This window comes from Eurosta solidaginis, chromosome 4 (genome assembly GCF_040869045.1).
Source record: "Eurosta solidaginis isolate ZX-2024a chromosome 4, ASM4086904v1, whole genome shotgun sequence".
In the NCBI taxonomy this organism is placed as follows: Eukaryota; Metazoa; Arthropoda; class Insecta; order Diptera; family Tephritidae; genus Eurosta; species Eurosta solidaginis.
The window spans coordinates 186,736,759-186,764,269 of NC_090322.1; the positions used below are offsets into that span (position 1 = coordinate 186,736,759).

Sequence of the window (27,511 nt, forward strand, 5' to 3'; positions counted from 1 at the left end):
GAAATGCTGATGCAATGTCACGAAGACCATGGAATGCAAGCACTGTTCAAAGGCCGAGGCTAAAGAAGACATTATAGATGTCCGGCTAATGACTATAACATGTACAGATGAATGGGACAAAGAACAGCTAAGAAAGTGTCAGCTAGAAGATACAGATCTGTCACGTGTTATGCAAGGGCTCGAACGAAACGAAAGACCAAACAGAGAAGAGATGTCAGCAGAGAGTCCCATTGCGAAGTCATATTGGGCACAGTGGAACAGTTTAGAATTGATATCCGGTTGCCTTCATCGAGTATGGGAGAGTGAGGATGGTAAATGCAAGAAGAAACTGATATCTGTTCCCAGAAAGAGGATTCTTGACGTGCTCAGCGAGATGCATAATGGTCCAAGTGGAGATCATCTTGGAATCACGAAGACGCTCGAGAAAATTAAGCAGAGATTCTATTGGGTTGGTTGCCGTCAGTCGGTCACCGAGTGGATTGCCAACTGCGAGGTTTGCAACAGAGCGAAAGGGCCCAAAACACGAAGTCATGGCCAGATTAAGCAGTATATTTCAGGTGCACCATTTGAAAGGATCGCCATGGATGTCGCAGGTCCATTTCCTACTAGCAACCACGGAAACAAATACGTGCTGGTGGTTATGGATTATTTCAGTAAATGGCCAGAGGTATACCCAATCCCAAACCAAGAAGCAGAAACAGTAGCAGAAGTGGTTACCAACGAATGGGTTGCAAGGTATGGTGTACCAATGGAGATACATTCTGACCAAGGCAGGAACTTTGAATCAGCTGTGTTCCAAGAAATGTGCAATAAGTTGGTCATTCGGAAAACGCGGACAATGGTATGGAAGAACGTTTCTATAGAACATTGGAAGAGCATTTAAGGAAAGTAGTAGACAAGTACCATAAGGAGTGGGATACCCGCATACCATTATTCTTGATGGCTTACCGATCAGCAGTGCATGAAATCACGGGCCAAACCCCTGCAAAAGTAATTTTTGGCAATGACCTTCGACTGCCAGCTGATTTGAGGTTTGGGATAGATGCCGATGCGGAAAGAAATGTCAAGAAATCCACTGGTGTCTTGGAAGAAGAGCTGAGAGAGATACACAATCTTGTAAGGCAACGAGCAAAGATTATGAGTGACAAGATGAAAGCGAGATATGATAAAGCATTTAATTCGGAAGGGTTTCAGGAAGGAGATTTGGTGCTGTTATACAACCCACAACGAAAAAAAGGTTTGTCCCCGAAATTGCAGTGCAATTGGGAAGGCCCATACAAAGTTGTAAAACGGATCAACGATGTAGTTTACCGCATACAAACCATTGGCAAACCACGAACCAAAATGAAAGTGGTTCATTTGGAAAGGCTGGCAGCGTATAGATCGAGAGATTTGTCTGATCGGGACGATCAGACTTAGGTGGAGGGCAGTGTAACGAATGTTAGCAGCACTGAGCGATGCTATCCTCTCTAAGCCGATGCTAAGCAGTGACGTGAATTCACATCAATAGATCTATCATTATGTATCTACATAAACGAAACAATAATTGCGTCTACACATATGTACCATGTACGTATACGAGCAGTGGAGGGTCAATGCACAAACACATGCATATATCTGAGATACTCCTGAAAGTATGCAATGAGAAAAACTATAAAATTGTGCAATTGTAGTTACAGCTGAGAAGTTTAAGAGCTGCTGGACTAGTAGATTCTGGAAGCGCCTAGAAGATGCGAACGTTCAAATCCAAGAGTATAAAAGGCGGCAATTGTAGAGGCGCTGGAATTCAGTTTGATTTGAGTTGTCAAGCAGTTTCGACTAAGACGCTATCTAGCGAGCAAGAGCAGTATTATTTTGAATAGTAGAGTTTCATTTGAGCTATCAATCAGTTTGGTTATTAAGCAAGCTATTCGTTGCACAGTTTTAGTGTTATTGTGAAGTACTTTAATAAAGGCCATTTTGCATTATTACAAATTGGAGTTATTTATTCAACAGCTTAGTGATTCGAACATAGCAGAGGATTGCAAATAAGAGGATTTGCAAGTAAAATCGTTACAATATTATTTTCGAATATTAATGCAAAATGCTAAGAATCTGATAAAAGAAAATCAATATTATGTCCTGAAAACGAAAAAAAAATGAGACAATTTTCCCAAAAACTAAGATTTTTTCTTCCCTGGTTATAGGAACAATTTTCCTTAAAATGAAGAAAATATTATAAAAATACTAGAAGACCCGGCAGACGTTGTCCTGCCCTAAATTTGGCCTATCTGCATACATTTTAATAAGCTTTTCCGTCTGACTCTGCCCTCCCCTCTCTTCACTTTTTCCTAATCCTTTTATTCACTCCTCCCTCCGTCTTTTTCGCTTCATCTATCTCCATCTTCGTCTCATTCTATATCTTTCTCAATCTCCTTCTCTCTTTTCTCTTCTCTTAATTCCTTCCCATTCATCTGCATCCCTTATTGCCTGTCCCAGAGGGTAAATAAATAAATGTAAGGCGCAATAACCTCCGAAGAGATTTAAGGCCGAGCTTCTCTTCCAATTTGCGTCGTGCTCCTCTTGATTTTCCCTACAAATTGGCCGGACGGGACCTACATGTTTTATGCCGACTCCAAACGGCATCTGCAAGGCAGATGAGTTTTCACTGAGAGCTTTTCATGGCAGAAATACACCCGGAGTGCTTGCCAAACACTGCCGAGGGGCGACCCCGCTTAGAAAAATTGTCTTCTAATTTAAAAACCTTATTTCTAAAATTTTGATGTTGCTTTGCCCGGGGTGCGAACCCAGGGCATACGGTGTGGTAGGCGGAGCACGCTACCATCACACCACGGTGGCCCAGAGGGTGGTATGTATTTTATTCCAGTCCCAGTCCCACTCCGAGTCTCAGTCCCAGTCCTAGTCCTAATCCCAGTCCCAGTCCGTCTCTGGATAATATATTACTCTGTACCAAAGCACTCATCAACAGCTTTCATTTGATATCCATATTGTATAAACACTGTCTATGCATTCACTGGCCCACGTTTTGGCCTATATCTCGAGACCCTGTACCTGTAGTAACCACCGCGTGAGGTTTACGCAACTTGTGTGAAAGTTTGAACAAAATCGAAGAATCCTAACCCCAGCGGGTTAGGGGGTCAGAATATTCCCGCGGTAGGTATGCCTGTCATAAGAGGCGACTAAAATACCAGATTCAAGGGGCTGTGTAGCGCAACCCTTCAGGTTGCCAGCGCAATATATAGCTTCTCCAAACCCAATTGTCAACCTCACCTATCCGCGGCGAATCCTGTTTCACTAACGGACGAGGCTCTGGCGACCCCAAGCTCCTCATGGAACTTGGGGGTGGGGAGGGAGGTAATGACCTGAAGGTTTAATGTGGCCACATAAATCGTTCCTGAGATGGTCGGGCTAGCACCTTAATGGTGCTGTGATACCGGAGCGTACCGGATCTGTATCCGGCAAAGGACCATTACATCGATAACACTCCCCAAAGCCTTCGGGGAGCAACCTTATCGCTACAACAACAACAACAACACCAACAACAACGCATTTCTTCAAACACCGGCGACCAACTAACATACATTTTAGCCTTTCTTTTTATATATATAGATTTTTATTTTTCACACTTCACTATAATATTAAAACGAAATGCAGATTTTCGTTGCTTTTAAATTCGGCTTAAAAATTGCACATGGAACAACTAAAGACTCTCCTGTATTAAAAAAAATGTCATAGTACCTCTAAATCGCGGGCCCCCTAAGCCAAGGTCCGTAGTTTTGGCGTCGAGTACCCAGTCAGCATTTTTTTTAAATTTGTATCAAAAAATATTTAAATATCATACCCCAAGATGATTAAAAACGTTCAAATTTAAAAGCATTTTCTGTTCGAAAATTAATGTATCGTCGGGAGAAAAATATACCTTAAATGTCATTATTCTTGAATAATCATTTATGATTCCTATTTCGAAACGCTTTTTATTCATATTTGATATCATTGTAAAATTGAGATTTAATTGTTTCAGAGTAATATTTGACTGATTTTCATAGTCATTTTCTGAACATATTCGTGAACATATTTCAATCGTTTTTGAATGCGATTATGATGCATTTATTCTTCATATCTCATTCAAAATAAGATACTACATAGTAATCTTATTTCATCAGGGGAAGAAATCATGCGGAAGTGAGCTATTTGAACCACAGGTCATTCGCAAACAAACTAGGTCCATTTTACACCTGCGACTACAACATCCGGCATCAGCTATGATCGTCAATATCTTAAAATAAGATACGGTACGGGATGTTGAAGACATATCCAGTTACATATGTCAAGAGAGCTTAACTTACCTGGGGTTCAAATAGCTCACAATGGTTTGTATTGTCCAATTATTATGTATTTTCTGGGAAGCCGAAGGTGGAGAAATGGTTGGGGAAATCTTCGGTCGAGCAGCATTTGCATTATATTGTCTTGAAGAATATCTTAATAATAAAATTTTTATGTACATATGTATGTACATACATATTTTTTCTGAACTTCATGATTGAAAAAATGTATGTATGTAAAAAAATAAGATTTTTAATGAAAAGTAAAATTTTAACAAGTATAAAATGTAATATTCTGTCAAAAAATATAGTCAGAAAAGATTCAGAAAGCTGAATTAAAAATGATTATAAATTTTTGATCACCTGAAGTAAACACATTTGATTCAAATATGATTCCAAAATGTAATTGAAAAACTATATTCAGTTTTTGATCATCAAAGGTAAGCATATTTGATTATTCTTTTTGTTGGTCTTTATGAAATATTAAAATTTAATCATGAAAGGACTTCAAAAATGATCGAAAAATGCTTTTCAGTTTTTGATCATGAAAAGTATTCATATTTGATTATTTTTTTTGTTCAATTGTATGATGACTCATTATTTAGCCAGAAAGAGTAATCAAATTGTATTTATATGTAGGGAAATTCAAAATTTAATCATCTAAATGCTGAGTGGGTAGGTACTCCTTCCTATTCGCTGAGCTAACTTGTAGATGTAAATATTGTGAGAAATATTCAATGAATGAATATTCTTGATTGAAAGAAATAAAGAATAATTTTTCATCAAATTAAAAAAAAAAGAGTGTATTATACAAAAATAAGCAATTCTTAAAGAAATATGGTTTTTGCAAGTGTTTTTTGCTGAGTAGGGATTGTGCATATGTATACGCCTAGATTAACTGGATTTATTGCAGATTAATGCAAGTGGCCTTATTTCGTGAAAAAATAAGCACCCTGTAAAAACAGCGAAATTGGTGTTCTTCTATTTATCTTATCTATTTAATCACTGACTTCAACAAGTAATAATTGTTCGCAGGGTATTCCCTCTGTGGACAATTCGTCGGAAGAAGTTATTAACGTATGTGGCCACGTTGAGCTTTTATCCACGCTTTCGTAAAACCGACACCTTTTATTCACGCCTAAAATTTCAAGAAGAATACATTCAGATATCTTATGTCATTATCAGAGGAAGTAAATTACTACCTTTTTAGAATTTACCACAGTGCAAATGGGAAAATCGAAAATTAGATATAATAAAAAAAAAGAAAATCCCGTTGCTTTTACAGGGTGCCAAATTTGTTTTAACTGCGTATATAGCATTTATGTGTTTAAAACACAGAGGGCACATTTTCAACATTTTCACTCATACGTCTTGATATTTTCATTTATTGTACAGGTGTATTCCTTCCCTTTTTCTATTTTTTTTTTCTGTAACTAAATCTCGCAAAGTATCGATAATGGCTGTGTAAACGTAGAATTAGCGTTACATATAGTGTATTTTTATTTCTAAGTCAATTAAACTAAAGCGCCTAGCACCACACCCAATTAATTACAATACATTGTATAACAAGTCTCAATACAAACTACATGAAAAACAAATACTCATACATACACTTGCGTTAAAAAAAATGGCGGAAAAAATGATTTGCACAATTTTATTAGTTATTTTCTTTTTTTAGTTTCGTTAATTTGAAAAATAGTTAATTACTTCGATAATTGCAGCTATGTAAACGCACTGATATTTCACAATTTTTTAACAACACCCTCAAAATAAATTTTTCAAAAATTAATCGGAATTTTGAGAGTCTACAAACTTGTACGTTGTTAATCTAAATTAATTGGACTACAAAACTGCATACATGTGTAAAATTTTTATGAATATTTTTTTCAATTTTTTTTTTTTGAATTTTTTTGAAAGCGTTTTCTAGCCTAAATTAATCTTCATAGTTTTTAATATAAATTCTATATTTTTTTTAACTAACGAAAATAAGAAAAGAAAATAACTCATAAGACTTGCAAATCATTTTTCTTGCTTTTTTTATTTACATACATATACAGCAGCGAACAGAAAAATAGCAGTAGCAAGTTTTATCAAATTTCGTTAATTAAAAACATTTTTTTTTCGATATTTTAAGACAAAAATTCTATTAATTTTGTAACTTAAACTATGCAAACCCATACTCAAGAATCTTTTTCGAAAAAATTCGAAAACTCGAGGAAATTTTACGAAAAGTTCGAACTTTTTATTTATATATTTTTCAGTAAGAAATTTTGTAGCCCAATCAATTTTAGTCTAACAAATTACAAGTTATAAGTCCCTTAAAATCCGCAGGGTGTTTCAGATTTTTTCCATATAAAAAAAAACACATTTCACACCTTGCATGGAGGAAAATCTAAACACCGTTTGGGAAAAAATCAATGCGAATTTTGAAAGACTTTTAGCTTGTACTATGTTAAAATAAAATTGATTGGGCTATAAAACTGCATACCCGAAGAAGAACTCCATATAAAAAGTTCAATATTCATAAAATTTTCTAGAACTTTTTTGAAAAGCTTTTGTGAGGACGGTTTGCAGTTTCAGTTACAAATTACACTGAAACAAAAAAAAAATTGGTAAAATCAACCAAATAACAGGTCAATTCAACCGAACTTTAAACAATTTTATCCATCGCAAATCCCTGTTGAATAAAGTTTGCACAAATGATTGATTCCAAATTGACCGTTTCAACAGTCAACTCAACAAAAAAAATTCATTATCCTTCGCTCAGGCCGAACCATACATCTTTACTGGGTTCCCGGTCATAAAGGGATAGAAGGTAACGAAAAGGCCGATGAGTTGGCAAAGGTGGATGCAACACTCGCTGCGTCGACGATAGACGTCCTAATCCGTTTGAGAGAAATCAAAAGGAGACAGAAGTTGCATATGATCCATCAAGCAGGAAAAGCGTGGACAAAAGCGCGGGGCTGCAAAATTTCTAAGATCATTTACAAAGCCTACGATATTAGACTCACAAAGTGGCTCATATCTCTGGAGAGAGAAGATTTAAGGCTCACGATAGGCATACTGACTGGACACTGCCTTCTGGCGTCACATGCTTATAAGTTAGGCCTCGTCAGCAACAGCATGTGTAGGAAGTGTGAGCTGCAAGAAACGGTTGAGCACGTTCTGTGTTCATGTCATTCGCACGCAAGCTGGGTCCTAGAAAACTGCTAGTATTTGCCAAGATGGCGGAGCTATTCTATAGCATATGTCCTGGCACCTGATTTGGGTGCTTCCATTTTGTCGTCAAACAAATTATGGTAACACTATGGACACATTCAGTCTATGTGAGGTCTTTATTGACCGGCCAGTTCAACCTAACCTAAGCTCGGTTAACTTAACAATTATTAGTGTCACCCTAAGAATATCAATGAAAACTGTTAAAATAAAATATTTTTATCAGCATTAGAATAACTGAGTAGGCTGTTGGTATGACAAAGATTTACGAGGCACCATGGTAATAGGAACATAGTAAAGAGCGCCGTGAGCGTAAGTTTCTCTTTAAAACTTGCTGATGTGTTCGCCTAATATTAACAGTTGCTCGCCGCTGAGATTACCAATAGAATCAGTTCTTTTAAAAGAAGAATCAGTTATATATATTGAGAATCTATAATTTTTAGAGAATATTGTTAACTTCGAGTTCAAAAGTTTCGCTTCTGTTGAAATTACTGAACAAATTTGTTTTCTTGACAAAGAAACTCGGTTGATTCAAGAACAACAAACCCAATTTATAAATTTTACTAATGCCATTTCTTGGCGGCCACCGTGGTGTGATGATAGCGTGCTCCGCCTGCCACACCATATGCCCTGGGTTCGCAACCCGGGCAAAGCAACATCAAAATTTTAGAAATAATGTTTTAGAAGAAAATTTTTCTAAGCGGGGTCGCCCCTCGGCAGTGTTTGGCAAGCGCTCCGAGTGTATTTCTGCCATGAAAAGCCCTCAGTTAAAACTCATCTGCCTAGCAGATGCCGTTCGGAGTCGGCATAAAACATGTGGGTCCCGTCCGGCCAATTTGTAGGGAAAATCAAGAGGAACACGACGCAAATTGGAAGAGAAGCTCGGCCTTAGATCTCTTCGGAGGTTATCGCGCCTTACATTTATTTATTTAATGCCATTTCTTTCGGTGTAATAGAGGTATTTTTCTAAAATTTCTCGAACTTTTTAGAAAACGGTTTTGAGGTTTCATACTTTCAGGTCAAAACTTTTTTATAATTTTTTTCTTAAAATATTGAAAATAAAGAAAAGATGAATTTAATTGAGGGAAATTAATAAAAAAAAATATGTAAACTGCTATTTTTCTGTTCGCTGCTGCAGGCAAGTATTTACATCTAACTCGTATATATACTTCTATGAAAAGAATTGGACTTACCGTGTAATATCCTCAGTGCTGACGGCGCGTGGCGTTCCAGGTGGCACAGCAGCCAATACATTTGAAGACGCATACCTAGATGCTGGTTCTATAATTCGTGTAATTATTAATTTAAACCACAATGGAATAATTTGAACAGAACACGCACACAGATAGTATTTTAATTTCGTTGGCAATTTTTTGTTTATATTACAAATACACATTTGTACGATAGATTTTCGTTTGTTATTTTTGTGGGTATGGATTTTTATTTATTTTTTTTATTTATTTAAACAGTTGTGAAAACACGAGAATGAGAAGAGTAAAATAATTAATGCAGTTTTGATATTATGAAACACAAGTTAAGAAGAAAACAAACATAATATACATAAATAGAAAGAAATATTTTAAAGGAAGTTCGCTTAAGTGCACTTAGGACTTAGGAGGAAAGCACAATTTTGAATATTTAAATAGGAAAAAATATTTGTGCTGGAAATAGAGCAAAGGGAAGTGCAAAATTACTATGCACAAACATATTTATTAAAAAAATAATTGTGTGTCATAACGTCCAACACAACGTGCTTGCGGTCGCATATACTAAAGCAATTTCAATTTTGTTTATGCAATTACTATTTGCAAGATGAAAAGGTTACAGTCACTCAGAGGGAAAATGAGGCAGTCATTTCTGTATCTATACATATTATAAAAAGTAAACACTTTTTTCCTGTCGCCGCTTGACGTTCAAACGCGTGGACGAATTTTAACCAAACTTACACACAGGTCAGGTACATGGCACCGCATGGTTCTGATGTACTTTTTTTTTTTTTAATCAGAAAAAGGGGCGTGGCACCTCTCATACAAATGTTATCTTTCATACTCAATATCTTTGGAAGTATTAATGTTAGACTACTGAAAATTGGTAAGGCGTTATATAAGGTATTTCCCTATCCACATCCCTATCCCTATCAATTTCCCCATTCAACAAAAATATTTTTTGCCTTTTCCGCATTTTTTTTTTAATCCGTATAATTAATTTACAATAAGAAATTTCCTACACATGACTTATGTATATGTACATAAAATATTTCAAATTTCAAAATTGTTTCCAAGCAATTTTGTGTATGAATATTTTCGGTTCCATCTGTTCAGCAGGTAGCCGCCTGCGATTTCAAATTAAGAAAACTCATTCAAAGCCATATATACATATGTACATAGAAATATTTAAAATTACAAATTTTAAAATTTATTTCACGAAGTCACTCTTAAAGTTTTCCTGCTTCTACAAAGGTGTTTATTTTAGTGAAAAATGGTGTGATAAAAAATAGAATTTATTTACGAGGTCACTCTTAAAGTTTTCGTGCTACAAACGTGTTTATTTTAGTGAAAAGTGGTGTGATAACAAAGAGCATTTATTCGACCAATCTTTTTTTTTAGTTTTGGGCTGTTAGTTTTCGTGAAAAGTGGAGTAAATTATAAAATGCCTTCCAGGCCAAGTAGCACTATTGGACGTCGGTCGCGGAGAACACAAAATAGATCCAACGAAAGAGAACGTCGATCAGACGAACAACGGTCACAATGCCATTGGCAGGGAACGATATGCCATGTCACGTCCAGATAGACGCAACATTAATATTCATTTGAGTGGTGCCGTATTTCAATATAACGATATCGATTATAGTTTGCATAAATTTGTGGTAATTGGCATTATGAACAACATATGTCCATTTTAATGTGCACTAAAATTTAAAAGCGAAACGCCTGGAATGTGTTGCGCCTCACGAAAAGTTCGGCTAAAGGAATTGCAATGCCCACCAGAACCATTAGCAACACTAATTTCTGGTTCAACAGCGGAATCAAGATATTTTCTAGCCAATATACAAATGTACAATTCAAGTTTCCGAATTACTTTGTTTGAAGCTACCAATATAATAAGAGACAACTATATGCCAACGTTCAAGGTAATTTCAGTGTAGGGTTGCGGCCGTGTCGATTTTGTAATTTTCTTCACAATGAAGCAATATGCATGTTATAAACGATATTTTGCACTCTTTTCTTAGTTCTTAAAACTATCAAAGAAAAATTTTTTCCGACATAAAAACATGAGAAATATAGTTGACGGTGTGAAAAACATTAATTTCCCATATTCAGACCACACTCAACGATTGGTTCTATGATTTATTGATTGTCATGATGAAAGCTAGGAGAATTGAAACTTGGATTCGCTAAACTCTAATGTTATACCGCAAGAATTGTATACTATTTGCACACTTGCCATTCATTGTCAACAGAAATTGAAATCATTTCTTTGAAATTCTTGGAATCAGAACTCCCACAACTTTAAAGTTTACTTTAACCATTCTTTTGGTCATAATCATTAACACTTGGTGTGAATCATCGACATCACATCGACGGCGCTCTTCAGTTATAAGCATAGTAGCTAACGTCACTGTGTTCGCTCCACCCAAAATACATACCTACGAAAATTATTAGCTTTATATTTTTTTTTTTTGGGAATTTCCTTAGATATTTTCCTTTTCTGGTCGGATACCAGTCCTGAATTTCCTTTCATTAAATTTAAGAAAATCATATAATTACATTAATTAATTTTTTTGCTAATTACAGTATTTAACTATTCATCAGAAAATGTTAACAGAAATAATAAATATATATATGTACATATATCGCTTATAAATGTGAAACAAGAAGTGTTTTAAAGATGTTTTATTTATTTTCCATATTTTTTATAGCAACGTGGAGTAAAACCCACGGGTATAACCTAGTTATCTTCTATTTGCTGACTATTTTGAAAACCGCCACAATTCCATCGTCTGGATAATTGATAAGAAAAGCTATTTCAGAAGTTTTCCTAAGAAAATTCTAAACCGAAATAGTCTAATTTTTCCGGGGAAAAGCTTCTTAAATGGAACATATTATAAATTAGCCTGAGGATGGAATTAAATCCGTTTTTGTTTGTTTGTAATAATTGAACAAAAACTATTCTTATTTGCTGCTTCATTAACCCTTCAATTAATTAATTATCGTCGTTTTTGATCAAGTTATAACATGAGGTGTTTTGCAAAAATGGAATGGAAACGCCTACTTCGAACAGTTTACAAACTTTCTTACTAATGTCTACAGACAGAATTGAAGTAAAATAATGTTATCATAATCGCTAAGCATATCACTAAGGTATAACGTTTTTATCGTTACGCTCTTTTGCACAAACTTTTATGAAAGAAAATGGACGTGGTCAATCATATTTGACATTGAACTAGGCAAATGCCGCATACAGACAAGCAATGCATAATCAGGAAGAGCAAGGAGCAATTTCGCTAGCCAATAATTGTGAAAATCTACGTAAATTTTTCAATCGTATACCGTGAGCTAGCTAAACAATGCGATGCTTAGCTGCTCGAACAGACTGGAGACATAAGAGTTAGTTCAGGACGTGACCGCCAAAGGACTAATTCCACGTAGATGTTGTTGTGCAGTGCTTAAACAAATTGATAGTTGTGTCAACTTTCAGCAATCTGAGTTAATCGGTACAGAAGTTATGCGATATAAAAGCAAATTTGTATGGGAGGTGCCTCACTCCCTGATATAATATCGATGTTGTGCTTCTGCCTGTTAAGTATCACTGCCCTGGTAATACTATCCTCAGAGATGTTAAATTTTTCATTTATTGCTATATATATCAGATGTAAAATTACCTCCTATGCAATGAAGAACTATGTTTACTACAAATTGGTGCACACTTCATCCATATCGACCAAACGGTTCGACCAAAAACGTGAGTTGAAAAATTTGATTGTGGCGTTTTTGTATATAGATAGATAGATATAGATAGATACAATACTAAAGTTCTGTGGATGCGCGCTCCCTTTTACAGGGCGGGCTTACTACTTTTCGTTAAAATTGATAGAGTTTGATAGAATCAATAAAGGCATTGGCACCAAACTACAGTGATGTAGCTGCAGTAGTTTTGACAGTGTGATACAGAAATTTTAGTTTGTATGGGAGGTGCCACGCCCCCTTTCCAATATTCTCCAATTTTCGTTAAAACTTTGTCTTTAGGAGTATTGACAGCTATGCAAGTTTGAGCAAGGTGATATGTGATATGGAAGTAAAAATTTGTATGGGAGGTACCACCAATGGAGGCTAAATACTTAGGGGTCACGTTAGATAGAACCCTCACGTGGAATGCTCATTTGGATGCTATCCTAAACAAAGCAACAATAGCTTTCTTCGCCTGTACTCGCATCTACGGCAAAACATGGGGATATCTCCAAAAATGTCATACTGGACATTTAATACTGTTGTAAGGCCAAGAGTCACCTATACTTCACTTCCCTATTCTGATAGAAAAAGAGGCAACACTAGGCGCAATAAGACTTCCAAATATTTCTTGAAGTTGAAGCAAGGAAATATGATAGGGCATATGAAAGTAATAAGAAAAATCATAGGAAATCCCACATTACAACTGCGTGACGTAACGTCCTCTAAACTCAGAATCTCACGGAACTTTGAAGTGTCCATTGTGGACAGACCCCACTGGGAAACAGGGAATCCCTATAACGATCCTGACTCAGAGGTCTGGTTCACGGATGGATCGAAATTCGATGACAGAAGAACGGGAGCTGGCATCTATGGGCCGAATTTCAAGAAATCGGATGTTGCCCCACCATATTTCAGGCAGAAATCCATGCAATAGAGGTCTGTGGTAGAGAATGTCTGCGGAGAAGCTCAACATCAAAGAGCATCTACATTATGTATGTCGGACAGCCAGGCGACCCTGCGTGCATTGCAATCCTACACAGTTACATCTAAGCCAGTGGATGAATGCACTGAAATCCTTAAGGACGTGGGAGCCAAAAACAAGGTTTTGTTAGATGGGTTCCCGGCATCAGGGACATGAAGGTAATGAGCATGCAGATTACCTAGCAAAGCAAGGTGTTAAAGCAGCATTCTATGGTCCAGTGCCCCTTTGTGGACTCACAAAAGCACACACCAGAGAAACTATAAGTAACTGGGAAACTAAACAATTCAGACGTCACTGGATTGACTGCCCAGGGCAAAGACTGGCCAAACTGTTTATACTTCCAACGAAAGTATCAGCCAAACTCATTAATCTAAGCAGGGAGGACGGACCTAAGAACTCTGACTGGGTAGATACTATACGGGACACTGCGGTATACGATATCACCTAAGTAAGTTAAATCTATCTGATACCTAAATTTGTCGTTTCTGTGAGCTGGATGAAGAAACGCCGGTTCACATTTTCTGCAAATGCGTCGCTCTGGTTAGGCAGAGACTATCCCATCTAGGTGGTGGAACTCTTAATCCCTATGTGATATAGAGTAAAAAGCCTGAAGAGGTACTTAGATACATCATCAAAAGCCTCCAGATATAGGCTGAAAGGTCTTGCACAATAGATCTACAGAAATGTCGCAGTGCTTCCAGACCTAGTAATAATAATAATAATGGGAGGTACCACACCCTACTTTCCAATTCTTCCCACTTTTCTTCACTGATATAATATCGATGTTGGGCATCTGCTTGACAAGTATCATTGCACTGGTGTTACCACCCCCAAAGATATTTTAGTTTTCATATACGGTATATATGGTGTTTATTTCATCCACATCAGCTAAACGCTGTGTCCAAAAAAGGTGTTGAAAAATTTACTTGTGCCTATTTTTAAACTAGATAGATAATTTTTATGTTAGCTTAAATGTATGTCAGCCCCACGTTGGATGCCTTATAAAAGTTGGAATATTGCTGTTACAGTTAATTTCAAAAATTAACTGTCCCCTTTTCGATGTGAGTGACTGTAATATTTCAAAGGCAGCTAAATCAGCTGTATGGGGATCTTTTAAATAGGCATTGGCAAGTCCATGCACGCAGCGAAGTTTGCCTTAATGCAAAATACGTGACGCTAATTGGCGAGCACAAAAAAAGTTAAATTATTATGTACACTAAATATTTGTTTTGCACTTAAATAGTCGGTTTGGACAACAGAAAAAAAAATATATATATGAAAAATATAGCCTTACTCTCTAGCAACATACCTACATACATAGATAAACACATAAAAATCATTGGTTTATCATGCGTTTCAAGAATTTTTGCAAATATAAACAAATTTTTTTTTTATTAAAATTTTGTAAACACTAGCGCTAGTGTGCTAAATAAATTTCAATGTGCAACAAATATGCTGTTCATAGAAAAAAGTTAAAAATAAAAAATAAATTAAATTAACGCCGCAAGCTGTAAATGAGAAACTATGAATTTTGAGTTTTAATGCTTGTTTTGTGTTGACAGAGCTTGTAAAGTGATTGCACATTGGACAAACTTATAGTAATACTCAACGAATTACCCACCATATTCCGGCCGACCGGGAGTTCGACTTCAAAGCTCAGCACCTGAAAAGCTAGCTGATTAAGGAGTGTAATTCAGAAAAATGTCTTAGTCACCATCGCAAATTTTGTAACTTTTTTCTAATATCAATAACAAAAAGAAAAAGTATGTATCGCTTATCAAAATACTTATAATAATATAATAAAATCCAATGTCACTGATCAAGTTCTATCGAACGAGCCTAAAAATATTCCCACAATTTGGGATTAAAAACATATAGTATGTATATATGTACAAATGAATCAAATTTAAAGAAATGGCAACAAGGAGGCAATACTAAGGGACAAATTACAAATGACAGATGGACAGAGGCATCTGCCATAACACCAATACGAATTTTGGGTAATAGTCTAGTTGAGGGGTCGACTGCTAATACGCTACCAAAAATATCGAGAGAGGCGTCAAACGACGCGTCTTGGCATCAGTATTAATAATCCGAAAGCGGAAAATAAAAATTTAAACTCGTTCAAAAGATATTAACGAGAAACCGAAAAAAGACCCGCGGGTACCCCCGAAACCGGGGGTGGGATCCATAGTATTTTTGCGCAGAACACCTTTCTGCGTTGGCGGCCTTCGGCGCCGCTTATACAAAATTACCCTGGGCTACGCCATGCCAAGTCCGGGTGTGTGGTATAACCGTGGCTACCGCCACGGTGATGCACAATTTTTTTGGTGGGTACAAACACAACAACAACCACATGAAAATCACCAACTTCAACTGCAAATATCTCCGGACAGAGATACAACTTTTCTTTTCCGCCTTCGGATTATTGTTCTCGAGATTAATACGCGTCTTTTGACACCTCTCTCTATATTTTTGGTAGCTATTAGCAGTCGACCCCTCAACTAGACTATTACCGAATTTTGGTAATTTGGATTTACACAGCATCCAAAAAGCTAGCTGATGAAGAAATGAAAGAAACTCGAAAACCTATGAAAAGGACCTGACGTGGTACTGACATTTTCACTAGTTTTTGTTCTCTGAAATCAGATGAGTTCCACAGTACTTAATATTTTCCAATTGAATATACAAAGTACTTCCTTCTGTACTGACTCTGTGAATATCATTTATATTGTAACGAATATTAGTATCACTAAGCGATACTACCATCACTAAGCAGTATGTACGTATACAAATCAATCATCATCTACACACACACATACAAGGCAACGGAGAGATACTCATAAACACACGTAATCATCAGCCGAAGTAGTACTCACATATACACACGCATATGCTTATGCGAGAGACTACAAACTACAAATACACACACATATGCCTATACGAGAGGCTATAAACTACAAATGCACATATAGCTGGTAACCAAGTAGAAGATTCTAGAAGGAGAAACGTCTAGACATTTGGAGAAATATGCGGACGAGGCAACAGAGAGTATAACATCAGAGCAAGCTTAGTAGTCAGTAATCAGTTTGATTTAAGCACGCTATTGGGTGTGAAGTATAAGTGTTATTGTGAAGTACCCTCAAAGTAGTCTAATAAAGACCATTTTGCATTATTGAATATTAGAGTTATTTATTCAACAGTTTAGCGATTCGAAGTTAGCAGAAGGTGGAAAAAGCGGAATTTCCCTAAATTCGTTTTAATATTTTATAACATTGAGCCATGAAAGAAAGGAAAGATATGACTATTGACACTTTATGAAACGTTTTTAATTGGTTTGTATAGTTTTAATAATATTTTTGTTTTTCGTGTTTTAGTTAGAAGGCTTTGTGAGCACACAAAGAAATACATTTGTACTATGGCACTATTGTGAATATTTGCACTGAATTACGGGCAGTTGCTATCATACACTAGGTGGCAGCGCAAGCTGTAAGTTTTAATTGATTGATAGAACAGCTGATTTTTGTTGATATTTGATAAGAGACTTTTATACTGGTTGCGCAAGATGCGCACGGGTCCGGCTCGTAAATACTTAATTTCATTAATTCATCGGCTTGGCTTTCTAACTGCGATACTGCAATCACTCTCTCTATCTCCAACACAAAACAAAGCTTAACACCGCTAAGCCTCGCACTACTATAAAGCTATTATGCCTATTTACACACACAAAGAAAGTGTAGTCTGAGGAGTGTATGCACGTGCCTAATTTATATGCCTGAACGCAATAGCAATAGCATTGTTTTTGTTGTGTTAATTTTAAAATAATTCAGTTTGAAATAAGTTATTTTTCGAACTTAAGTTTAGCTATTTGTTTATCTATTATTTATAGTATTATATTAACTATAAATATGCAAGTTTGAATGTGTGTTTGTATGCATGTAAGTATGCATGTATGTTTGTTTTTGTATTTAAATGTCTTACGAGGCAAAGGTGAATGGGATCTGGATGTTGATGCTACAACAACACCAACTGCTTGAGAGGAGGCGGGTGGTACTGAGGATTGTATACTATTGTTGATATTGTTGTTGTTGTTGGTGGTGGTAGCTGTGTGGCTTGCATTATTACTGGTATTATTATTGTTGATGTTGTTGTTGCTCGCGGTGGTAGTATTGGTAATGGTGGTGACTGAGGGTGATTGTGAACGAGCAAAATCAACAACGGTTTTTCCAATGTTATTAATCGCACCTGTCGAATGCGAATTAATCTGCCCGAATTGTGATTGTGATGAGCTGATTTGATGTTGCGTCTTACCAACGATCAACGTTACTTTGTCCGTAATTGACTTCAGTGTGGCTACAGCTTGTTCATGTGTCACATTCTCTAAATTTGTTTCGCCCTAAAACAATAAAAAATAATAATTTAGAACAAAGTTTTTGAATGATACTACATTTGTTGGCGATTGAGTGGAAGATCACCTTATCTCTGGAAATGGTTGAGGGTTTAGGATGTTGGCCTGGATATTATACGTTGCTGATATTTTTCAACAGGGAAACACTCCCTGAAGGCTTAGGCTTGATATGGGCATTCCTTTGCCGGATTGAAGTCTACACGCTCCGGGACGAGCAGCTTCTGCTACCAGCACGAATGCCTCGGGAACGATTTTGAGTTACTGCTCGTATCTCGGGGCCTGAGAATTTAAGTTGCCCTTACGAAAGTGATGCTTATCGCAGGAATATTTTACGTACCTTAACCCGTTGGCGCCTGCGTAGTAACGGGCGCTAACATCTTTAAACCAGTCAAGTTGCCAGCGCAATATATAGTTTCTCCAAACCCAGTTGTCAACCTCAGCTATCCGCGGCGAATCCTGTTTCTCTAACAAACGAGGCTCTGGCGACCCCAAGCTCCTCATGGAACTTGGGGGTGGGGATGGAGGGATGGTCTGAAGGTTTAATGTGGCTATATAAATCGTTCCTGAGATGGTCGGACTAGCACCTTAATGGTGCTGTCTTACCGGAGCATACCAGATCTGTATCCGGCAAAGGACCATCACATCGATAACACTCCCCAAAGCCTTCGGGAAGCAACCTTATCGCTACAACAACAACAACAACAGTAGTCACATTCTGCAAGATTTACCCCTACTTTTATTGGTGATTCCCAATCTGGGTAGGACACTCGATAAAATGTAATGGCACTTGAAAAATGTGTCAATGGACATGAGGGACTCCTGAGCAGGTAGATGAAATATTCTGCTAAGTAAATCCAATTGAAAGGGATGGCAGGTTAGTACCGCAGCTGCCTAGATCCCGCCACAAACCGTGGCGAACCTCAAGATATATTCCGGGGCCATCGCCCCCGTGGCGGTGGTGTGGCTGTTATTGAGATTTCTTACCCTTTATGCTCGGTCTGGCTATAAACGCACACCCTATATGGCTTTAAGACTTACGCCTTCCTGCATAGCACTGAAAATTCTGGGATCTTGGGCGGGCCACACATACCACATCCGAGCCACAAGGAGTAGGCTTTCTTCGGACAGGAAGCTCTTTAAGGCTGGGTTGAAAATTTACTGAATCTGAATTAAGGAATCTGCGAGGCTCAGGGAAATTTTCTCAAGGAATCGTACCTCTTTTGGGGTACTTTGGAGACATAGATTGTGGACGCACTATAATCTTCTATTGAACAATAATTATGTCCCTGCACCGCCGGCCAAAGGTCCTCTTTAGTTTACGAGTCGAGCCGCTTCTAGTTTAAGTCATTCATAATATAAACTTCTGTGCAAAAGTTCTTTTTGTGCACCTCTAAGCAAGGAGCTGCTGATGGCATGCCTACGCAGATGAACTGGTAATGCTGGTCAAGGGTAAATTTTTGGAAAACATACGCAATATTTTGCAAGGGTAATTAGACACGGTGGCTAGGTGGGTTGATTTATGTATGTGGACCGGTGTGAATTCTGGCGATATGCAACTATTTTATATGGAAATATAAAATGAAAGCTTTCTGTCAGGAGATCGATATAAGCAGCAAGTTCAAGCTACCCGATCATTGAAGGAAATTCGAAGTTCCGCTAGCATGTGGCCTGCTCTTGTACTGATATCCTTGGATGTGCTATCAATGGTGATTGAGATTCTGGCGGGCCTTTGTAAGAGGGGCACATCGTTCTTCGCTGGAGAGAATTTCATTTATGTGAAGTTCCTTTGATTTAGTAAATGGACAATAAAAGGCCCCCAGTACTACTGGTTTTCCTTCCGAACCACATTTTTGGTAACACATACAAATGTTTATTGTTGCAAATTCCCAGGGCAATCTTCCAGAAAGCATGGCTACTTTTTCTGAGTTGATGTAAATTGGAACTTATTTTCGTCATCCTTGTCAAATATTGTAAACCGGATTGTGCCATCTTCAGTGTCATTTTGTGGGAAAGAGTCTGTAGAGATTCAAGTTTCACCTGAAAGGATAGCCCTTTTGCTACGAGCCCATATAATGTTTAGCTTGCTTATTGCTTATTTTACTGACGAACCTTCTACAGATGGCCTTTTTGTCTAGTACGATGGGGGGTATAAATATCTAACTCTAAGCAGTTATCAAGCTGCTTCAATATATGGTCATAAAAAGGCTTATGTTGTGAAATTCTCCAATACTGACACCCGAGATACGATGACCTTCCTTTTAATCATCGTAATAATCATTAACACTTTACTTACCGCATTAGTTCGTACCGCAATGAGCTTGTCGCCAATAGATAGACGTCCATCTACTGCAGCGGCACCACCTTCCATGATTTTGGTTACATAGATACCGTTATCACCCGGTATATGCTGATTTCCAATACCGCCAGCAATGGAGAAGCCCAAACCTTTACTGCCTTTCACCAAATCAATTTCAATAATTTTCGGCCCAACAATTAGTTGGTGCCCACCACTTCCTCCAGTGACATTGGCACGCGGCAAAGTGGCAGAAGTTGCATCACCACCACCACCGCCGCCGCCACGTTTTCTTTTCACATGTAATTTTACAACATTGCCAGCCTTCTTGAGCGCATCTACAGCGGAGGCATGTGGCACGTCCACCACAGAAACATCATTGACCGAAACAATAATATCATTAATGCATAAACGTCCATCGGCAGCGGCAGCACCGCCAGGTATTAATTTCGTTATATAAATGGATGTATCCGTGCCGATGTGTGGATTGTCTGTACCGCCTGCAATCGAAAACCCAAGGCCAGAATTGCCACGCTCTAATGTAATATCCTCGTATTGCCAACTGTCATCACCATTCACCTGCAAGAAAATATAAAAAAAAAAGAAAAAGGTAATTAATAGATTGGAAAGTGATATGAATTGGGCGAGATCGGTTTTGTATGGTCGATGACAAAAGTACAAAGACAACAACAGTGAAAGCGCCTCGGCCTTTTTTATGGCATACTTAAACCTAAATTTTACGATGCACAAAAAAACAAACAGTAGAGCAACTCATGAAAGCTCGCATAGCTCGTAAACCGTGTAGACCTCGCAAACTTATATGGAAAAGCGTTTCATTTGCGCGGTTTCCATGGTTACAGGCAATCGCGAGTTTAAGTGAGTTGCCTTAATGAATATCACATTTCATCTACAGAGAAGACGAACAAATGAATGATTAGTTTTGTTTACGACAAAATAACGGCGAAGTTCTAAGTATTCATGAAGTTTGATGTTTAAACACATGGTCAATGTGTACAAAACAAATATCACTTCTATCCTTTAACTGCCTAACAGGATGTTCAAGATGGCTCCTTTTTATGGTATTGGCAGCGTTTTGGCAGGATGTTCAATATGGCTACGCATACGGAGGGCTATTGTCGTCGGGTAATAGAAATACACGATGAGACCATGACGGGATTCAAGGGGTTGTGAAGCGAAATATATAGCTTCTCCAACCCAATTGTCAACCTTACCGTCGAGCGGTGTATCCCGTTTCACTAACAGACGAGGATCTGGCGACCGCAAGCTCCTCATATAAATCGTTCCCGAGACGGTCGGCCTAGCACCTTAATGGTGCTGTGTTTCCGGAGCGTACCGAATCTGTAACCGGCAAAGGACCATCACATCGATAACACTCCCCATAGCCTTCGGGGAGTAACCTTATCGCTACAACAACAACAACATGACACCATGACAGTCGCTTTGAAAGTCAGCTGATCGGCTCTATTCGTTATTTGGCGTCTATGGTGAAGATATCACATCTGTCTCATCCACAATATCTACATACATAGTATTACATACGGTTCAACGTCTAAAAAATAAATGCTTTTAAATTGACAAGAGATACCCAAGTCGTTAATTTTCAATCAAAACAGCGTATGTCACATACGGGCAATAACTTAATTCCAAATATCTATTTTGATCTGGCTCCAGTACGTTTCGGTTACAGTTTCACTTCCGACGTTGGTTTCCTTTCCGGTTCGGCTCCAATTTCGTATTCATTTGCGGTTTCCATTTCAGTTTCAGTTCCGGTCTCTGTTTCAATTCCGGCTCCATTTTCTGTTTCGGTTTCAGTTCTTGTTCTGGTTTCGGTTTAGATAGCGATTTCCGTTCCGTTTTCTGTTTCATTTTTGTTATCGTTTTATTAATTTCCCTTCGGTTCCAGCTTCTGTTGTTTCAGTTCGAGTGTCTTACCTTTTCTTTCCTTAACAGTGACGATAACTTAGTACACCATCATAACCCAAATTATTATCATCACCATAATTATACTGTAACGAAGCTCGGGAAATTCTGCTTATTTTACACCTTCTGCAAACGTTCGAATCGCTAAATTGTCGAATAAATACTCCAATATTCAATAATGCAATATGGTCTTTATTCGACTACTTTGAGAGTACTTCACAATAACTTTTTGCTTCTCAACTAATTGCGTGTTTAAATCAAACTGCTTAGTCACGCCTAGCTTGTGCTGCTTTTATACTCTCGTTTTCTTCGTTCACCCATTTCTCCTAAGGTCTAGTAATTTCGCGAATTTCATGCTTGGTTACCAGCCATACACATGTATATTTGTAGTTTGTAACCATATGCGTAGGCATATGTGAGTACTACTTCGGCTGATGATTACATGTGTTTGTGCGTATGTCTCCGTTGCCTTGTATGTAAGTGAGTAAATGGTGATTGATTTGATGTACACAAGAGTGGCAGCTTACTTTATTGTTGTTTGCCTTTATATACTTAGTATCAGATTAGTAATGTGAGTATCACTTACTGATGCTAATATTCGTCACAATATTAATTGCTCTCTTTGCTTTATTATAATTTTTGATATCTCTACTTTAGCCTTGAGTGTAAATCCGTTTTAATAGATGCCTTTAAAGTAAATGGCAGTGTGGGCAGAAGTATCTATTTGGAACAACTTTCGCTTTACTTAAATAACGCTGCCGAGGGTCATAAAGAAAGCTGCCATCAATATACCCCACGATGTGGCAAATTACCCTCGCAGTATAAAAGGGATTAAAACTCTTCAGAGAATCCAAAACTGTTGACAATCGCTAAACGAACTGGTCTTTCGGTGATTCATAGCAGTCATATGTCACAGTAGTATTGTGAATTGCGACGCCGTTGTATGGTACCTGCTCTATCTTAACATAATCTAACCTAATTCCGTCTTATAAAGGAAGCCTTCGTAATCTACTTTTCCGTAGTCCAGCAACAAAAACAGCTTAAGCCAGTCATCAATATGCAATGTTCTTAAGCCTTTCGTAGAATATCTTCCTCGATAATTCTCAGGGACATCTGATCTCACATCGACTTAGTCCATGTTTTCGCATTGAAGATCATGACGGGTATCGATAGAGGCTTATACAGTATGAGGTTTGTTTAATATTTTACTGGCTTGGTCCAAGTTTTCGCATTGAAGATCACGACGGGTATGAGGTTTTGTTAACTTGAGAAATGCCTATTATTATTTCCAAGCGACGCTTTCTCATTTACAAGTGGCAATGTTGAACATTTTTACAATCACATCAATAAGAAAGACAACAGTAATGAAAACATAAATCTATTGAAATACACTATGACGCATACGATTGAAATGGGGACATCCACACCAATAGACAAAAGAGAAAGAACACAATAAGAACTCTTTGACACTTAGAATACAACTGAAGATGTTGGAAAAACGCCAAATTGTGAATGCAAAATTACGTTAATTTGTAGTGAAACACTTGTTATAATGACCAGGTCATCTAGTAAGCATATGTAGATTTATAAAGGTAGAAATGAACTAAAAATAATACAACAAGCAATGCAGTTAATCATGAGACTTCGATGTTAGTCGCAATCGTTTATAATCGAGTTGGAAAAAAGCTCTTGTTAGAATATTTAAAACTTTGAACTAAAACTTTTATGAATTTTGTAACTGAAGCTATGCAAATGAAGTTACACACCTGGGCTGCAGAGAGCGGCCTAAATATCAATATATATATATATATATATATATATAATCGAGTTGGAAAAAAGCTCTTGTTAGAATATTTAAAACTTTGAGCTAAAACTTTTATGAATTTTGTAACTGAAGCTATGGAAATGAAGTTACACACCTGGCCTGCAGAGAGCGGCCTAAATATCAACCTAAGCATCCAAAATATCACAACTTCGAATGCCCTCGCTAAATGACACTGAACTCTCCCTCTCAATGAGTGATAAGTATCTTGGCGTCAAAATAGACTACAAGCTAAACTGGAGTCATGATTGATATAAGAGTAGCGAAGGCATACAGTGCATACTGCTCGTGTAAGAGAATAGTTGGCAGAACTGGGGCCTAAGGCCAAAGCTTATGATGTAGCTCTACACAGCGGTCATAAGACCCATCCTAGCGTACGGAGCGTTAGTGTGGTGGCCAGCACTGGCCAAGCAACATGACATCAATAAACTACACAAGTTACAGCGGGCAGCATGCGCGGGTGTAACAGCAGAATTTACGTCGAGTTCAGCTGTTATTGGACATTCTTATATGCCTGACAGCTACTAACTCAGCCAAGAAACGCTCACAGCATTCAATTCACCATATACATTCTCTAAGGATGTCGATAGCTGTAAAAGGACTTTAAGCGAAGCAGCAAACTTTGCACTGATCAAGCTCTTTTAGGTACTCGGTCACAGAAACATTGATGGCAATGAAAAATCAGATGAACTGTCAAAAGCGGGTGCATTTTTAGTCACCTCTGATGCAGTCACGGTGCACCGGCCAGTTTCATCGATAAAAAGGAATATTCTTATCAATTCAAGAAAACCACAATTGGTAATTGGTACTCTATGGATACCAGATCTAGGGAAGAACAGTGTCTTCGCTGAATATGTCAAGCAAAGGAATATTCATAATCAAATCCACCATAACAGGACACTGGGTATTTATCACACACACGGAGAGAATTGGAATCCTCTTTAACGACAGGTGCAGGAGGTGCGGGAGCTGTAGTGTGCAGGGTTTTGTGGAGATAGTCATACATTTCATCTGCGATTGCTCAGCCCTGGCGAACATGCGATTCCGAAATCTTGGAAGTTTTGTGCTGCCGGTACATCAAAATGTTTATTGATCTAGCCAAATGGTTTGAGTTAATTCAGAGGGTACGTAACGCAATTGGTTGCTGTTGTCGTTGTAGGGATAAAAACACTCCCCTAAGGCCTTAGGAAGTGTTATCGATGTTGATGGTCCTTTGCCGGATGCAGATCCGGTACGTTCCCGTAACAAGCACCATAAAGGTACTATCCCGACCATCTCGGAAACGATTTGGTATGACCACATGAAACCTTCTAGGCCATAACGCCTTCGCACCCCCTAGATACATAAAGAGTTTGGGGTGGCCAGAGTCTCGGCTGTTAATGAAACATGATTCGCCACAGGTAGGCGAGGTTGACAATTGGGTTGGAGAAGCTATACATATATTGCGCGGCAACACCTTGACAGGGTTACGCTACACAACCCCTTGAAGCAATTTGGTATTTTAGCCGCCTCTTACGACAGGCATAACTACCACGGGTATATTCTAAATCCCCTAAACCGTTGGGTGAAATGCAATTGGTTCCACGAGAGTGTGCATAAAAATGGCACATATAGCGCTACTTGGGTCCAGTCTCTTCAGCTGGCCAGCATATCAACCAACCAACCAAAATGCATACTCAAAAAATTCAGAAAACTCTGAATAAAAGGCTCAAAATTTTCGTTAAAATTTCTTAAATTTTTGAATTAGTTCGAAAATGTTTTTGAGATTTGTTTGCATAGTTTCAGCTACAAAATTTGTTGTAGTTTTTTTCCTAAATTATCGCAAATAAAAAAGGATTTTATTGTTCAAATTTGATAAAAAAGTGCTATGCTTTTTCTTACGTTCGCTATATATGTATATGTATGGAAATTTTAGAGAAAACTAGCGCACTCAACACCCTTAAACGTTTGTTGAAGACATGATCCAATTTTCGGACTAAGTCCGCCCCCTCCGTCTGGCAACACCCGGCCAGTGCGGCCAAGCGCAGGCAGTGCAGCTCAGCTGTGGCTTGCCAACCACCACCGCTCTGACTCTCATTTGTTTTTAGTTTTATCTTAACTACCAACCCGCAATCACGCACCGATCGTGCCCGTCATCGATAAGTAAAATCGCCCGCCCGCCGTCGCGCAAAGTTTACGCGCCAATATCTAGTTTTTATTTTCATTTTAAATAATAATTATATTCACCTTGTGTAACTTTATTTTGAATTGTGAATAAAACAAATATTTTACTTTAATTTCGTGCCCTTTATATGAATACAGTGCAGTGGTAGTGCGGATTTATATACAACGTTTTATAAACCCGTTTACAAAAGATTGCAACTATTAGACAAGACATGAACACATACACATAAATGCATAGTTGCAAAAATACAACGATTCAAATGATCAAAATAAAATTAAAAAAAAGAAATATAATTGACATTGCAGTATAGAAACCTTTACCGTTGGTTGGCACGCGGCTTACCTTACCCGAGGACGTTCTGTGTAGCTGAAAGTTGATAAAGGCAAATTAGGAAATCAAAAGAAAAACCATTTTAAGTAAAGTTACAACAATAAATAAATAAATAAAAATGCTACTTAAGTAAAAAGTATGCACTAGCGTAAAATTTGTTGACATTTGACTGACAGTATAGTAACGCCCAGCGACACAAGTCATAATAAGGCGGCTGCTCAAGATCAAAAGATCAATAGCCAGCAGCCGCCGTAGTCGTTTTACACTACCCCTCACCTCTCATTGCGCCAATGGCCTGGACATACATATGTATGTATGTCGAGTACTGTTTCTTTTTTTCGCTTTGACCCAATTCACTTCTGACACTACAAAGCAACAACGAGAGTGCAGTGTTGATGAAGAAGGTACACTAGTCTAAATCGACTCCTTTGGCTTAAAGTTGAATAATTATACTCAGTTGAGCAGAGCTCACAGAGTATATTAATTTTGTTCGCATAACGGCAATCCGTAACGGCATAAACTAATCTATATATTAAAATGATCTGGGCGAAAAGAAAATTCATTTAGCCATGTCCGTCCGTCCGTAAACACGATATCTTGGGTAAATTTTGAGGTATCTTAACGAAATTTGACATGTAAATTCCTGGGCACTCATCTCAGATCGCTATTTAAAATGAACGAAATCGGACCATAATCACGCCCACTTTTTCGATATCGAAAATTTCGAAAAACCGAAAAAGTGCGACAATTCATTACCAAAGCCGGATAAAGCGATGAAACTTGGTCGGTGGGTTGACCTTATGACACAGAATAGAAAGTTAGTAAAATTTTGGACAGTGGGCGTGGTGACTGTAGACTGCGATTGTACGATATGGGTATCAAATTAAAAGTATTAATGAGGGTTTTAACAGGCAGTAGCCCTTAGTTGTATATGTGAAGGCGTTTTCGAGATATCGACCAAAATGTGGACCAGGGTGACCCAGAACATCTTCTGTCGGGTACAGCTAATTTATTTATATATGTCATACCACGAACAGTATTCCTGCCAAGATTCCAAGGGCTTTTGATTTCGCCCTGCAGAACT

General features: G+C 37.8%; 1 protein-coding gene across 27 annotated transcripts in view; it reads right to left on the reverse strand.

Moving 5' to 3' along the window:
- The window catches only part of dlg1 (discs large 1), a 424,309-nt gene that overhangs the window by 91,187 nt on the left and 305,611 nt on the right, over positions 1–27,511 (reverse strand). For 25 of the 27 annotated variants that reach the window (XR_010953064.1, XM_067784235.1, XM_067784232.1 and 22 more), the window contains 3 exons: positions 20,171–20,749; positions 17,451–17,865; positions 8,732–8,819 (listed from right to left, as the gene is read on the reverse strand). Coding sequence is in view for 26 of the 27 variants with exons in the window: in XM_067784235.1 (XP_067640336.1) it covers positions 8,732–8,819; positions 17,451–17,865; positions 20,171–20,749 (1,082 nt within the window). In the remaining variant the exon portion in view is untranslated. The remainder of the gene's footprint in view (positions 1–8,731; positions 8,820–17,450; positions 17,866–20,170; positions 20,750–27,511) is intronic. The other 2 variants (XM_067784231.1, XM_067784230.1) reach the window with 2 other exon arrangements.